This window comes from Phodopus roborovskii, unplaced genomic scaffold (genome assembly GCF_943737965.1).
Source record: "Phodopus roborovskii unplaced genomic scaffold, PHOROB, whole genome shotgun sequence".
NCBI classification, from domain to species: Eukaryota; Metazoa; Chordata; class Mammalia; order Rodentia; family Cricetidae; genus Phodopus; species Phodopus roborovskii.
The window spans coordinates 6977118-6992030 of record NW_026126611.1 but is presented as its reverse complement, the minus strand read 5'-3'; the positions used below and the strand labels follow the sequence as shown (position 1 = coordinate 6992030).

The following is a 14913-nucleotide window of genomic DNA, read 5'->3' as shown; positions in this document are numbered from 1 at the left end:
TCACAGCATTGGGAAGGTTGAGGGCCACTGGACTCCAGTTCTTTAGGATCAAAGTAGCCAGCTCCCAGGTGTCCTCAGCCAAGCCTCTCCAGGTAAGACGGTTGCTTATTTGAAAGCCCTGCTTTCCTGGCAGCAAGTATGTGAGCTTGGCACTTGCCTTTGAGAATGCAACTACTTAAATGCAGGAGAAAGGAGTAACGAAGGCATCTCTCCCTCCAAAACAACGAGACTCAGCCACTGCTTGGAAGTTTGCTCTGCCTAACTGTGAAGTCTAGCGATGAGCCCTATCACCCTACAGATGGTTTTTCTGCCTCTACCTAATCCTCACTGCCTTCTCGTCTACCTCAAGTGAGGGAGCTTTGGCCCCAGCCCTAAACACATTGTGTACTGTTGCTGGAACGCCCAGATGGGAACGCCCAGATGAGCGCATTCTGATCCCCGCCCCACGATCCCCTTCTCTGTCTCCAAGGGTGCCAAAGGCAGGGATACGGGGGAGAGCATGGTACTGTGATGGGGGGGTGTGTCTGTCCAACAATAAAAGGCATATATGTCCAACATTGGACATATTTACAAATACAGATGCTACTGCTTTTTAGAACGCTTTGGAATGTTCCTTTTTATTCCCCTGGAGGCAGCCTTATAATTTCTTTCTCCAAATAGATTTTTAAAGACTTCCATGAAGGAACCATTAACTTTGGGCCCACCTACAAGTATGATGTTGGATCAGCTGCCTACGATACAAGTGACAAATGCCGAACCCCAGCCTGGACAGACAGGGTGCTGTGGTGGAGGAAGAAGCATCCGCATGATAAGACAGGTGAGTGGCGCATGCGTGTCTGAGCCAAAACGGGGGCAAATGGGAACTACCACAGGGGAAAAGGACCAGTCGCTCAGCCCAGGGGCCTGGCTCTGCTGACCACATTTTTCTCAATCAGCCACATGGTGACAAGTCATTCTAGATGTCACCGTCTTTGACCCACCTCTGTCTGGTTCTGCCCTTCCGTCATGGCTGCTCCCTCTGCCCTTCATCCTGGGGAGAAAGAGGAGTGAAGTCAAGCCTCCCCACTCCTCACATCACTCGGGGTGTTTGCTTTGTTTTTTTAATCACATAGTCACGAAGTTATTTGGAAGTCGTTGATGCCTAGAGGGAAGGCAAAGCTCATTAAAGCTGAACCACCTTCGATCTAGAACACAAACAGGCTTTTCTGAGTTTCAAGCCAGAGGGGGTCTATGGAGATTGCAAAGCCAGGAAACCAGAGCTACAGGCAGAAGAGAGAGGTTTCCCTTCGGGTTAGTGTGAGAACGTCCCCATAGGCCCTGGACACTGAGAGGCAGGGCCAGGTGAGTCCTGGCTTCTGAACCGCAGCATCTCTCACCACGCAAAGACCGCAGGTCTCAGGCTGATGACTGCTGCACCCTTAGCTTCAGGCGTGAGCCGGGAATGGGGAGTGGGACTTGTTACTGTTCTTAGTAATCTGCACATGATAAACTTTCTCACCGCAGCCCCAGAGCAGCCTGAACCGAAGTTCAAGTTTGGGGGGAGGGGGCAGTTGTAAATGAGCCTGAGCCAAGTTAGTTAGGTACAAAGACATTCTGAGATGTCTTTGCTGTAGGCAGCCTTACTTACATCCATATATGTGGATTTGGTTTGTGTCTCCTGTTGGCTCTCCGCTTCTTGAACGGAATGCTATGAACAGCTGGAGAACTCAACCTTCTAGACAGTGATCTAGATGGTGACACCAAAATCAGACATACCTGGTCTCCGGGAACTCTCAAGTACTACGGCCGTGCAGAGCTGCAGGCGTCTGACCACAGGTATGGTCCTCTCTGAGCAGAGCACTGGCTCTACTTCCTATAGGGTACCCACGTGCTGTCCCTGTGAGGATTCGAGTGAGCGTGCGTGTGCGTGTGTGTGTTTGAGTGTGTGTGCATGTGTGCATGCGGGGGGTGTGTTCATGTGTGCGCATGCATGTGTACATGAGTGTGTGTGTGTATCTGTGTGTGTGTTCAAGTATGTGTTGTATGTGGGCGTGTGTGTGTGTGGGCGTGTGTGTGTGTGTGTGTGTGTGTGTACTCACCATTGGGAAGTAATAATTGTTAGCATTTTGTCATTGTTCTATATCATAAATGATGTTATTTGTGAAAATTTCAAAGATATAGCCCGTGCAGTGCTGCATCTTTGAATGGCTTTCCTGGTAGTTTTCAAGCTGGAGTCCTGTGCAGCACACAGAGCCCGCTCTAAGCAGAGCCATGGGACCACCTCACCACCTATGGTTGACACTTCTCATGCAGTGTTTGTGTTGTGACAATCACCATGCTGTTTTTAAGTCTTGGATTCAAATTGGTAGACACTCCGGGATGTCATTTACCCTCTACCAATGGAAGGAGACAGTAATAGATGGCAGGAGGAGAGAGGACAGTCTGATGTTAGCCTCTGGGGGGATTTACTTCCTTGTCAAACACCTTACAAGAGATGGTAGACGGTGGCAGCATAAGACAGTGCAAGCAAGGAAGGTTCAGTCCCCTGCAGTTGCTACCAGTATTGTATAAGTTTCTGGAAGGAAGGGAGGGAGGGTTGGCGGGCAGGCGGACAGATGGACGGACAGAATGGTAAGCGTGGGTCAGCTTTTACTCTCTCCCATCAGCAGTGTTGAGGGAAACAATCCTGTATGGGAATCTCTCTTAATTTCTGGTGTTTCCTCGTAATCAAATCCTAGAAATGAGCTCTCTACACAAACAGGGATGGTGCTTTGAGACTCTTGGCATGGATTGCCATGGAGCCATGTGGGGAGCAATGCCTAGGTCCGGCAGCCTGTGGGTCCATGAGCTGACAGCTCTGGGGGCAGAGGCAGGTTGGAGGCTGGGATGGGACACCTGCCTAGGCCAATGGTTCTCTACGGTTTCCTCCTCACGTCTGCTGCAGACCCGTGCTGGCCATTGTGGAGGTGGAGGTGCAAGAGGTTGATGTGGAAGCCCGGGAGAGGGTTTTCCAGGAGGTGTCTTCCGTCCAAGGCCCGCTGGATGCCACTGTTGTTGTGAACCTTCAGTCGCCAACCCTCGAAGAGGAGAATGAATTTCCCGAGGACCTTCGCACGGAGCTCATGCAGACGTTGGCGAATTATGGGACGATTATTCTGGTCAGGTAAGGCAGCCCTGAGATGGATGTCCTGGGGTGTCAGCAGGATCCCGGGACAGCTGCATCAAGTTTCTAGTATTGACTGGCTCGTCTCCATCATAGGATCAACCAAGGGCAGATGCTGGTGACTTTTGCAGATAGCCATTCAGCCCTCAGTGTGCTAGACGTGGATGGCATTAAGGTAAGTGGCTCTGGCCACTGCCTCGCCCTTGTATGCACCACAGTGCATAGCGGTGGGATTCTCCAGCTGGGTCTTGTGTCTTGGAGCTGGCCTGTCCTGATTACAGTTAGGTTCCCACCTAACTGGGACTTTCCTCCTCTCTCCTGAGACTGTTTTGGGGCACGCAGCTCACACTTAGTTCCACCGTGATAAGATCCTGGTTTAAATTTGCACAGAAGGAAAAGCTGGAGGCGTGTGAGCTCTCCTGAGCTCACCTGCGGTCTGGCCTTTGGGTTCCCTTAGCAAATGGTGATGCATGCACAGGTTGGAGATGGGAGCATCTTGTGACTGGAGGGAACTGGTGTCTTGTTTGCCTCCCAGGTGAAAGGCAGAGCCGTGAAGATCCGGCCGAAGACCAAAGACTGGCTGAAAGGCTTGCGAGAGGAACTCATTCGGAAGCGGGACAGCATGGCCCCCGTGTCTCCCACCGCCAGCTCTTGCTTGTTGGAGGAGAACTTTGACTTCACGAGTCTGGACTATGAGTCAGAAGGTGAGTGACCCAGACAGCAAGGACAGGCAAAGAGTTTTAGTTTTAGTGATGGGCGGGCCTTGCCCAAAACCCCAGCTCATGAGGTTACTGAGGACGTGTCGTGTGTGCAAGTTGTAGCTGTGGTGTCAGCTGTGTGTCAGCCCCAGTGTTCACACAGGGGGTGATGCAGGGGACTAGACAGGGACATCGTGGGAAGCTGGCCTGGGGACCTGTCTCCCACGGCTGCTGGAAGAGTCTCATAGCATTCTTGTGTTAGTTAACATTGGCTTCACTGTGTCCAGATTCCTGACACAGAACATTTATAAGAGAGGATTTCTTCTTTTTGGTTCGCAGTTCACATGTCCATAGTTGTCTTAGTTAGGGTTCCCATTGCTGTGATAAAACTCCATGACCAAGCTGGGCATCATTGGTACACGCCTTTAATCCCAGCACTCGGGAGACAGAGGCAGGCAGATCTCTATGAGTTTGAAGCCAGCCTGGTGTACAGAGCAAGTTCCAGGACAGGCTCCAAAGCAATACAGAGAAACCCTGTCTCTAAATAGCAGAAAACAGACAAACTCCAGGACCAAACAATAGCAGTTTGGGAAGGCAACGGTGTGTTTCCTCTCGCAGGCCACCATGATGTAGATGGAAGCAGGGACCGAGGCAGAGGCTGTGGAGGAATGCCCCTTACTGGCTTGTGACCCCTGGCTGGCTCAGCCTGCTTTATTATGGGCCAGGCAGGCCCTCCCATATGAATCATCAGTTAAGAAAATGTCCCCCAGACTTGTCTGTAGGCAATCTTACGGAAGCATATTCTCAATGGAAAGTCCTTCTTCCCAAATGACTGCAGCCTGTGTCACACTGACGTAGCTCTAACTAGAACAGTAGCCTTTGGCTCCGTGTACTCTGGGTCTCTGGCAAGGCGTGAACATCGTGGCATGGGGACACGTGACAGTGGCCATTCCCCTCCCAGTGCACGAAAAACAGAGAGAAACAACCAGTGCCGTCTTTTATTCCAAGCCAAGGGATCAGCACGAGCCCTTCCTTCCCTTACTTAACCCTCTCTGGACACATCCCTACAGATGCCATCTGGGAGGTAACCCTGAAGCCGATCACACTGACAGCCAGCAAGACAGTCCCACCCGTGGGAGACCAGACTGCTGCGTCCTAATTACCCTTACCCTCATGTGACTTGTTCTTCCTCGAAGGGGATGTTCTTGAAGATGATTTGGACTATTCAGTGGACGAGTTTGGCCAGCCTGTGGTCTCAGATGGTGAACTTGGCGGAGATGACTCTTGTGATATCACGAGCTCCTCGGCACCTGCCAGCAAATCTCCCGCACTAGCTAAAAAGAAGCAACATCCAACGTACAAAGGTACCTGCTCCCTGCTTTCTTGGGGTCGGGTTGGAACGGTGTCCTCCTTTTTCATGACACACCTACCTGGACATGTCGGTCCTGTGCCCTTTGTATACTCTGGAAGCTGGCTGTTTATCTCTGCAACTTTGTCTCGCAGTACTTTCCTGACTGAGTCTCTGAAGAGAGATATTCAGTATCGACACCCTGATAGGTTGCTCCATTCACATGTCATATCATACAACGGCGTCATTACATTTTAGAATGCATGCGGGCCATGAATCAATATCCTGGATTAAATGGTAGAGCGTTAGATTCAGTTGACTCCGATCTATCCAAAATTCCCCACCTGCCTTCCGCTGTCAGTCATTATGCCCCTGACTGGAGAGAAGCATCAGCCAACATGTGCAGGACCCTTGAGCTAAGGGGCTGGAGACGTAGAGTGTGCCTGACTGGGAATTAAGAGGTTTCCTTGTTGAGAGAGAGGCCCAAAAACCCCCATTCGATTAGAGAATGGTCCTCAGGCCCATCAGTCCTTGCCACTCCAGCACCACTGGTTGCTTTTAACATCTTGAGATTCAGATCTGGTAAGGTACCTTGCCAGATCTGGTAAGGGCAGGGTGTCCACAGCCAGTTCTGGTGGATGGTACCAGGTCAGCACCTGTACATTCATCTGGTCTTCTCCGCTACAGCTTTGGCCCCGTCTTGTCCTTCTAAGAGGATGTCCCAGGCCAGTCACGGCATCAGGCAGTCAGGAAGTGGCTAGCCGAAGCTTCTAGTATCTAAGAGCTTGCCACTGGGGGCCAGGCTAGCAAAGAGGGGAAACTCCCTCAGCTTCCGAGTCAGCGGCCACATTTTAGAATGAGGAATTGGGCTCTGGTCCCTGTGGTGGGATAGATCTCAGCAGCTCTGATTTCGCTGTGTCGTTTGAGTGTGTAGGTGTGTCAGCTGATCCTTTTAGAAGGAAATGGGTCTATACATTAAAACACGCCAGGGTTTCTCAAGTCTGGCAAACCAGGCCCACAGTTGATTGAGTGTTCCAAGCAGGCATTGGGTACACCCTCCCGCCCGCAGACGGGTTCTCACTTGTGAATCGGACTCGCTGGGTATCCTATGCCTCTGTGGTGGGCGTGCTCTGTGCACACAGCCATCTCTGACCCTTGCTTTTGGAAGAGACCGTCTTTCTCACAGCTGCCATGTCCTGCAGACGACGGTGACCTGGTGAAGTTAAAGCAGGAGCTGGAAGTTGTTGGGGATTTTCGCCACCGTTCTCCGAGCAGGTCCCTGTCTGTCCCCGGTAGGCCTCGGCCACCTCACCCACCACAGAGACCCCCCCCTCCAAGTAAGACTTTGCTTGCTCTGAGCTTGCCACAATGCCTGCTGGGAATAACTGCACGCCTCCTGCTACTGAGAACACAGCTCTAAACTGCTACTGCGTCCCTTCTGATGCTCCCGCCCCACCCCACGGGACTCCTTGTCATTTAAGCCTAGGACATGTTCCCTGTAGGAGGTCATTGGCTTCTCAGGGCATTTGAAGCAAAGCCATTGTAAGGCTGCTCATCCGGGAACTAGGCTTTTGCTTCCAGATGCCTTAAATTTGAAACCGTTAAGATAAAAATGGCCATAGCCCTTCGAGGGAATTTTCTAACCTTTCGGTCAGGTGCTTGTTTCTTTGACAGATGTCCAGACCTGCTCTTGAGGAATCTGGTTCACCCAGAGACCCAAGCATGCATTCTGCCAGCCCAGGCCATGACCCATCTCCTCCTCCTCCTGTGTTTGTGGCTCTCTGGGGATGAGCCCTGTTTTGTTCAGGCTCTCCCAGGATGGTGGTCCAGCCCCACCCTCTGACAATGCTTCTCCCATCAAAGTCACCTTAATCTCAAAATAACCTTGCGACTTGCTTCTGATTTGTTTCTGTTTTATACCATTACGGTTTCCTTTCCCCCAAACAGTTGAGAGTCAGACACAGCACTTTTCTAAGGCATTCCTTTCAAGATCTGGTTCACCCACCGCTAACATACGGCAGTAGTCAGGGTCAAGCTAGAAGCATGTCTTCGCTTTTGTGAACTTCCACTCGGGAAATAGAAGTGACCGTTAGTGACTGGGGGACTGCAGCAAGAGGGGTTTAGGCCCAGCATAGGCGACTTGGTGAGACTGTGTCTCAAACTAAGTAAAGTAAAAGTGATACAAGTAAAATTTACAGATCCTGTTATTTTAGAGCTTTAATAAAAATAGAGAATTACAGAGAAGAATCAAGTTTTAAGTTACTTGGCCATGTACAATAACAGTATTAATAAAAAAAAAAAAAAAGCTTCCATTGTTTCTCCAGTTGTGTGCATGGGCCTCTGTACACGATTTTAAAATCAAAAACTGGAGGGCTGGAACTGAGTGGCCGGCCTCGTTTGCATGAGGCACTGAGTTTGACCCCTAATTCTTCCAGAAAGAAAATTTTAACAAATTGTTATCACTTTTGTTTGGTCGTTGATGACCATGTCCTTAAATATTCTAAGACATAAGTCATTAATGGCTAAAAGCAAAACAGAACATAATTTCTTGGGAGTTGGGGACGCCAGGGCTTTTGTGATCTCTCAGACATTAAAAAATGTTCTAGGGCTGGGGAGATGTCACACGCCTGATGGCCTTCCCACGGTGGTGGGTTCTGTGCACTCCTCATCGCCAGGGTCCGTGTAAAGGGCATGTGCCGGGGTGCTGTCTTTAATCTCAGCATCCGAACTATGTGATCAGAGGAAGGGCAGACTGGGGGAATCCCCAGAACCTGGAGATCCGGCCACCCTGGAGTGTGCCGTGCACACTCCGGGAGACCTTGCCTCAAACAAGTTGGAAGATGAGGACCAACACTCAAGGCTGTGGCATATGTGTGTCCACATATACAAACATACACACACACTTTGTATACACACCTACACACACACATACACGCACACACACCATTGTTTGAACAACAACATTTGAAATGCATTGGTCCTGATGATGATGTGTTTTAAACCACTTAAACATCCGTTGGTTTGTATGTCAGGTTAGAAACCCCCTGTGTGTTAGATTTAAATTTGCATTCCAGTCCTGCTGCCCTAGGCAGTCTGTATCAATAGGCCAAGCTATCAGAGAATCCAGGAAAACCCGCATCCTAGGGATGGAGCCCAGGGCCTCATCCATGCTATGTGAACGCTCTACTGCTAACCCACAGCCCCAAAGAGAAACTCTGGAGTTTTATGGGACCTTCCAGCAGCAGTCTGTGTGGCTTGTGGGTCTGCACTCCCAACCATGGCTGTGTCTGCCTCTGCCACTGCCTCCTCCCAACTTCTTACGGCTCGACAGCACATTACCAAGTCACTGAGGCTGGTGCTCTGTCTTTCCTAGCCGGTTTAGTGGTGAAGAAATCAGCCTCGGATGCTTCCATCTCCTCTGGCACACAAGGGCAGTATTCCATCCTGCAGACTGCGAAACTTCTTCCAGGAGCGCCTCAGCAACCAGTGAGTCCTTGGCTCCCAGGGAAGTGGTTAGCATGGCAACCCCGAGGGAGTGCCCCACCCCCAAGATCATGGGGATCGTGCCTTCTCCAGGAATATGTAACCCTTGTCCCCTCAGCCGTCTTCCTGACCATCCCTCATCCTGAAGCCCCTGACGCTTAGACGCAGCTGTTACATGGCTGTGGAGGGCACTGTAGAAGACACTTGGGATACCCAAGCCCCAGTGTCCGTGCGGAGCAAACTGCCCACTTTCACTCCCTTGCGATTCCTAGCATCGCCTAGCTCTATAGAGCATTGAGTGGTAAAGGGAAAAGGGAAAATTCAGATATATTTGGGCCATTTTGGTGTAAGGTTAGAGACCCACGGGGCCTGAATCCTGCCGAAGCGTGGTTCTGAAAACTTGCAAGGGAAGGAGGGGTGGAGGGGAGGGACTCCTCTGGAAGAGTTCCGAGACACTGGTGCATGCAGAAGGAGGCCAGTGGCAAGGATGTGAAGGCTGTGCTGATGTGCCCAGGAGGCTACACAGGCTGGCAAGCTGGGCCAGACTGGCATATGCAGTTAAGGCAGGCTGAGGTGTTGACTAGATTCCAGAACATACAGTAATGAAAGCGGCTCTCAGGTGACCCCAGGAGCTGAGTGCAGAGGTAGCTTCTGTTGGGAAACATGAATCCAGGCGGTGTCTTCATATCCCCATGGATTATGGAAGGCATGGCCTGAGACTGTGTTTTCCATCTCTGCCTGGCTATGGAGCATCACATTGCAAACGCCCTGTGTGTGATTTGCGTTAACCCATGTCTCTTACCGATTCTGTCCTCCAGCCCAAGGCTAGAACTGGAATAAGTAAACCCTACAACGTCAAGCAGATCAAGACCACCAATGCTCAGGAGGCAGAAGCAGCGATCCGGTGTCTCCTGGAAGCTAGTGGAGGTAGGGTGCCTTGGGAACCCTAACCCCAACCCCAATCCTGGCCAAGAGGGAGTGTGCATAGTCCCTTTTTATCCTCTTACTGATAGGTGGCCTAGAAAAGATCTGGGTCGTACTCTCTCTCGCGCGCGCTCTCTCTCCAAAGTTAACTGAAAGCAGCCTTTAGTATTTTATTTACTTATCTTTGATATGTTTTCCACTTAAAATTATGTACTCAAAACACAGGAAGCATATATAAGCAGGAATCGTGTGGTGATTAGGCAGAGATGAGTAGATGAAACTTTTTTCTTTTGGTTTCTCGAGCCTGATGACCTGAGCTCAGTTGTCGTGATATTGACAAGTGCATTTCTGTGTCCCTCCAGACGGGATAAATAAACACATAAACAAATACGTAGACATATTTAGGAAAAGGTTAGAATTGGTAGAAGTAACTCATTCTGTGAAAGGGACGACAAAGGGCCGCTGTGTATTATTCCCCTGTTGCAAACACAAATCCACCTTGTAAATTGTGGGCAAGTATAAGTAAATTGGGTGCTTCCGGCCGGGGCGTCTCCTCTACCATTCTGTTAATTTTCTGTTGCTCCTCACTTAACCCTTGTCCTACTTGGAATCTCTGTCACGTCACTGCTACTAACAATTGCTGACTTGGTTGGTGTTGGGCTATCATCCAGAACCTCCTTTGGAGAGGAGAGATTGTGCCCTTTGTAAAGAAATACGGGTATGTTATAATGGCCCAGTTGTATCGTCCAGGGTTTCCAACTGACTTGGAATTGTCGACACTGTGAAGGAGGGCAGAGCTCCTAGGTTAGAAACCCGAGAAACACTGTTGAAGGATTGCACAGCCCAGGTGGTTCTGTTTATTAACTGGGGCATGAATAAAAAATACAGTACATTCATACAGTGGAGTATTAGTCAGTCAGAAATCTAGGGGTACACACCACAGTGAGGGTTAGCCCTGGAAATATCACGATGAGTGAAGGAAGTGAGACATGGAACCACATATGTGATATTCCGCCCACATGAACATGATGTCTGTGTGGGTAGACCCACAGAGATGGAAAGCTATAAGGAGAAAGAAGGAATGGGTTTCTTTTTGACAGAACAAAAATGTGGAATTGGTTGGTGAACGCGTTAAAAATGACTAAAAAGGGAGAATTTTAAGGTAGGGAATTGTCACATAAGGACCAAACGGCTCCAGAGACAAATATTGGCAACGTTTGAGGTGTGAAGTCTGCCGCCATCTCTACGTGACCCTGTCTTGGTCATGCTCCTTCTGAGGTCCTGTTGCTTAGTGACACTTTCTGTATATTATCGGGGTCTCACTGACCTTTCCTCAGGCCCCACCCCTGTGAAGGAGGTGACTGTGCTGCTGGGACCAGACCTGGCAGTCTAGTACTGAGCAGCCTTGAAGACCTCTCTGTAGCTGAAAGTAACCGCCCTGGACTCACGTGGCCTTGAGACGTAACCTCTCTACATGTTAGGTCATGCAGTGTCTCCTATCGCCTTCTGCTTGAGCTGAGTGGTTTTGTTGCAGGTGCCCCAGAACTGGCCCCAGGTGCCATGCCCCTGCCAGACCAAGGGTCTTCTAAGCCAGAGGCCTCCCTGGGCCACCCAGTCCTGCCCCGCCGGCCTGCTCCTAGGGTTCCTGCCATCAAAAAGCCAACTTTGAGGAGAACAGGAAAGGTAAGAAGCCGAGACACTCACTCCAAGGTTGCTGAAGGCCTTGTTACATGAAGTGTTGTCAAGGACAGGCATGAAGCTCGATTTGGTTTCTTTGCCCACACCTGCATCCCAGAGTTAGCCATGTCCAGAAGGAAGAACAGGTCATTTGGCAACTGCTTTTCCTTCGTCTTCCTGCTGCATCTTGGCCTCAGCTGAGCAGAGCAAGGAGCTGACTGTCCTTTGCAGGTTCTTACTGTGACAGTTGTGGACAGCTTAAGAGAGACTGCTTCCTGAATGTTCCCAGGTGCTTTCTGCCCAGTGGCCCAGTGCTGCTGTGTGTGTGTGTATGATTCGTGCATGTAGTTTCCCATACGTAGACTAAATGCGTTACACAAGCACTCAGGGAGCTGGGGGGAGGGTGGCTGGGGGAAGAGCACTTGCTGCTCCAGCATGAGGACCTGAGTTGGGGTCCCACCGTCCCCGGAGAAAGCACCATACAGGCGTACATGTACCTGTAACCCCAGAGATGTAGAGGGCAGAGGCAGGAGGATTGCTGAGGGTTAATGGCTGCCAGCCTAGCTCTAGATTCAGTGGGAGACCCTGTCTCAAAGGAATAAGGTGGGGAATGATAAAGGAGGACATGCCAGCTCCTCCAGGCCTCTGTACAGGTGCAACCACACTCACACACTCACAGGGGCTATTACACATCAGCTCTCTCTCTCTCACACACACACGCGCGCGCGCGCGCACACACACACACACACGCACGCACGCACATGCACACACACACGCACCATAACAGTTCCTAGATTAGCAGTTTTCCCCTGCCTGCACAGCCGTGGTCCCCTGCAGGCCGACAGTTTCTCGCCACTTTTCTTGCAGATCGTTTTCTGCCCTCGCTCGCAAGCTTCCCAGCCTTGCTTATTGCTGCAGAGACATGAGTTTGTAAGGACAGTAGCTGCACAGAGGCTGACACCTGTAGATACCTCTGGATCTTCTGTTTGATCTCAGTTCTAGGAGCGGGCCACTTGGTAATCCCTGCCAGGGCACCGTAGATGACTCTTGCTCTTCCAGCCTGCCCAGCGTGAGAGGTCGCTCTGGCGTGTGCCTACTTGCTGAGTCCGCTTTCTGTCTCCCGGCTTGTGGCTGCCTCTTCGTTTTCCATGTTTTGCTGCAAAATGAATCCCCATCCTCTCTTGTCTGCAGGAGCAGAGTTGGGTTGCTTCTTCCGTGGAATTTTGGCACAGGGCTGGTGGAGAAGGCGTGTGCTTTCCATTGGTTTTCTTTCTTAAGAACCGAAGGAAACCCTGGGCCTGGCCTTGGCTTTAACTCCCCGGCCCTATCTGTACCAAAGCTCCCTTGGCACCATGTAGTTTAAAGGCAGAGCTAAGGAAGTGGGTTCCCTATGTGAAGCTCTCCCTCCTTCTGTACTGAAATTCAAAAGATCCAAGGAGAAAGGAGAGCTATTAGTCCCTCCTAGGATGCTGCCTGCAGCCTCGTAATGGATGTTCCAGAAGGGTTCTCACTGAATGAGGGAGAGAACTTGTTTGTAACTTACCCACTGTGGCTCTGGTTTTAAATCTCTAGTCGTCGAGTGCCCGTGCTGGCCCATGTGCTTGTCCCGTACCCCCCCTCCCCCTCCCCCACCCCCACCCCCGGGCTCCCAGGCTCTAGCTGGTTGCCTCAGCCTCATCCATCTCCGTTCCCCACTCACTGAGTGTTGTCTGAGTGCCCGCTCCTTGCGTGCCGGCTTCACATTTACCCTCTCCCTTGCCTCCTCTCAGCCCACAGCACCAGAAGAGCGGTTAGAGCAGCCGCCTGTCCATTTTACAGTTGCTTCCAAGGAAATGCGCCTGGAGACCCCGCTTCCCACGACAGCCCCGCAGGTCCTGCCTGTTCCCAAACCAAGAACATTTCTGCCCGGGAAAGGCGTTGAGAGGGGGCCAAGCAGCGGCAAGACAGCGCTGGATGAAGTCCCTCCCATGGCAGGTGCTGCGGAGTTCTCGCCCCCAGAGGCCCTGTCCCTGGCTCCCAAGGTGCCCCCGAGGAGGAAGAAGTCTGCACCAGCAGCATTCCCCCTGCAGGTCCTGCAGGGCAACGGCCAGCTTCCCGAGGACCTCACAGGCTCCAGCAGCTCTCCGCCCCCACGGCAGCCCGGAGCCTGCTTGTTCTGTCCGCACGTGGGTGGCCCTGGCACCTCACCTGCCACGAGCCCCGAAACTGATGACCCCAGAGTGGCGGAGCCCAAGGCAGTCTTCTTCCATGGTGATGATCCGGATCCCTTCTGGAGCCTTCTCCACCACCCTAAGCTGCTGAATAATACCTGGCCATCCAAGGGCTCTGACCCTTTAGACTTGGGGCCCAGGAACTCCGAGAGGACACACACAGACCCAGTGCAGGTCAGCGCCTCCGTGGCTGAGAGGGGTCTCCCACCAGACCGTGGGGGGAAAGACTTCAGTCACTGGGTGACAGCCAGTGACAAAGACAAGAGAACAACATTAGGCGTTTGATCCACGGGCAAGAACGTGTCCTGTGACTCCGAAGATACTCTCGTTCCGGACGGCCACCTTCCTCATGTGGGCACCGCTTGACCGGGTCAAAAGGGTTGTCAGTTTAAAGTTGTGTGTCTGTCCCCGTGTGTAGTCTATAGATACTGTCTCCCAGTCAGTATAGTTAACTCAGCAGCCACCAAAATATTTCGGTCAAGACCTGTGCATTCTAAGCTTGCTCACAGGGGAATAGGGTATGTGCTGTTGGAGTCAGCACATGGATTTTAAAGGAAAGAAATCTAGCTGCCCAAGACGCTCTCACCCACTGAATGTTAAATGGTTGTCCCACTTATGTGTGTATGCCATTCATTTACTTGTTGTCTCCGTTTGTGTTTTACAGATGTGGGATAAGTGGTGGGTTCATAAAGCGCAACATTAAAAGCGTTTGGGACCATTAAGAGCTGTTCTGGCCCGCTTTAAACCAGGTTAAGGAAGAAAAGAGGTCAGGTTGCAAACAGCAGAAAGCTCAGCAGCATGCCCGGACCTCGCATTCTCGTGAGCCCCGTGTTACGGAGTTGCCCTTCACAGCGGCAGGAGCTGCTCCTGAGGCTCAGCAGGAGGAGCTCATCTGTGCTGGGCATGCGTGTTGTTAGTCCCTAAACACTACAGTGTGATAGGTGAGTCACCCGGTCACAACTGTACACATAGGAGAAGATGCGTAGGAACTATACAAACACTGTCACTTGGGCATCTAAGGATTTGGGTACCTCAGGGTGTCCTGGAACAGATCTCCCACAGGCACCCGTGGGTATTCACTGTGATTATGTATGAGTCCTGTGGGAGCTGGCGGCAATGCCATTTTGGATGTGACGTGTGCACCATGAGCTTACACTCCACCCCAGGTGTGGACCAGCTGCCTCCTGCATGCCCTGTATAGGCCATGGTCTTGAGCTGTGGTATGCTGCTTAAAGCAATTTATATTCACTCCCTGGATGAAACCTCCTCTATACTGTCCATGTCCCATAAAGGCACAAAAAGCGAAAACTCATACTGGGCCGCAATGACTGATTTTCATTGGTGTGGGATGTGTCGTCCTCAGGAAGGTGTGTACTACGAGTCTGTAAGGACGCCCCTCTGGGACATGGAGTGTGGGCTTGGTATCTGCAT

At 51.3% G+C, this 14913-nt stretch overlaps 1 protein-coding gene across 2 annotated transcripts in view; it reads left to right on the top strand.

The window, feature by feature from the left end:
- Nucleotides 1-14204, top strand: part of Synj2 (synaptojanin 2) — an 84366-nt gene extending 70162 nt beyond the window's left edge. The window contains exons 17-27 of one of the 2 annotated variants that reach the window (XM_051206128.1): nucleotides 661-817; nucleotides 1698-1815; nucleotides 2924-3142; nucleotides 3239-3317; nucleotides 3678-3846; nucleotides 5037-5204; nucleotides 6391-6525; nucleotides 8562-8674; nucleotides 9490-9598; nucleotides 11130-11278; nucleotides 13042-14204. In XM_051206128.1, the coding sequence (XP_051062085.1) occupies nucleotides 661-817; nucleotides 1698-1815; nucleotides 2924-3142; nucleotides 3239-3317; nucleotides 3678-3846; nucleotides 5037-5204; nucleotides 6391-6525; nucleotides 8562-8674; nucleotides 9490-9598; nucleotides 11130-11278; nucleotides 13042-13767 (2142 nt within the window). In that variant the 3' untranslated portion in view covers nucleotides 13768-14204. The remainder of the gene's footprint in view (nucleotides 1-660; nucleotides 818-1697; nucleotides 1816-2923; nucleotides 3143-3238; nucleotides 3318-3677; nucleotides 3847-5036; nucleotides 5205-6390; nucleotides 6526-8561; nucleotides 8675-9489; nucleotides 9599-11129; nucleotides 11279-13041) is intronic. The other variant, XM_051206129.1, reaches the window with a different exon arrangement.
- Nucleotides 14205-14913: the final 709 nt, after the last annotated feature.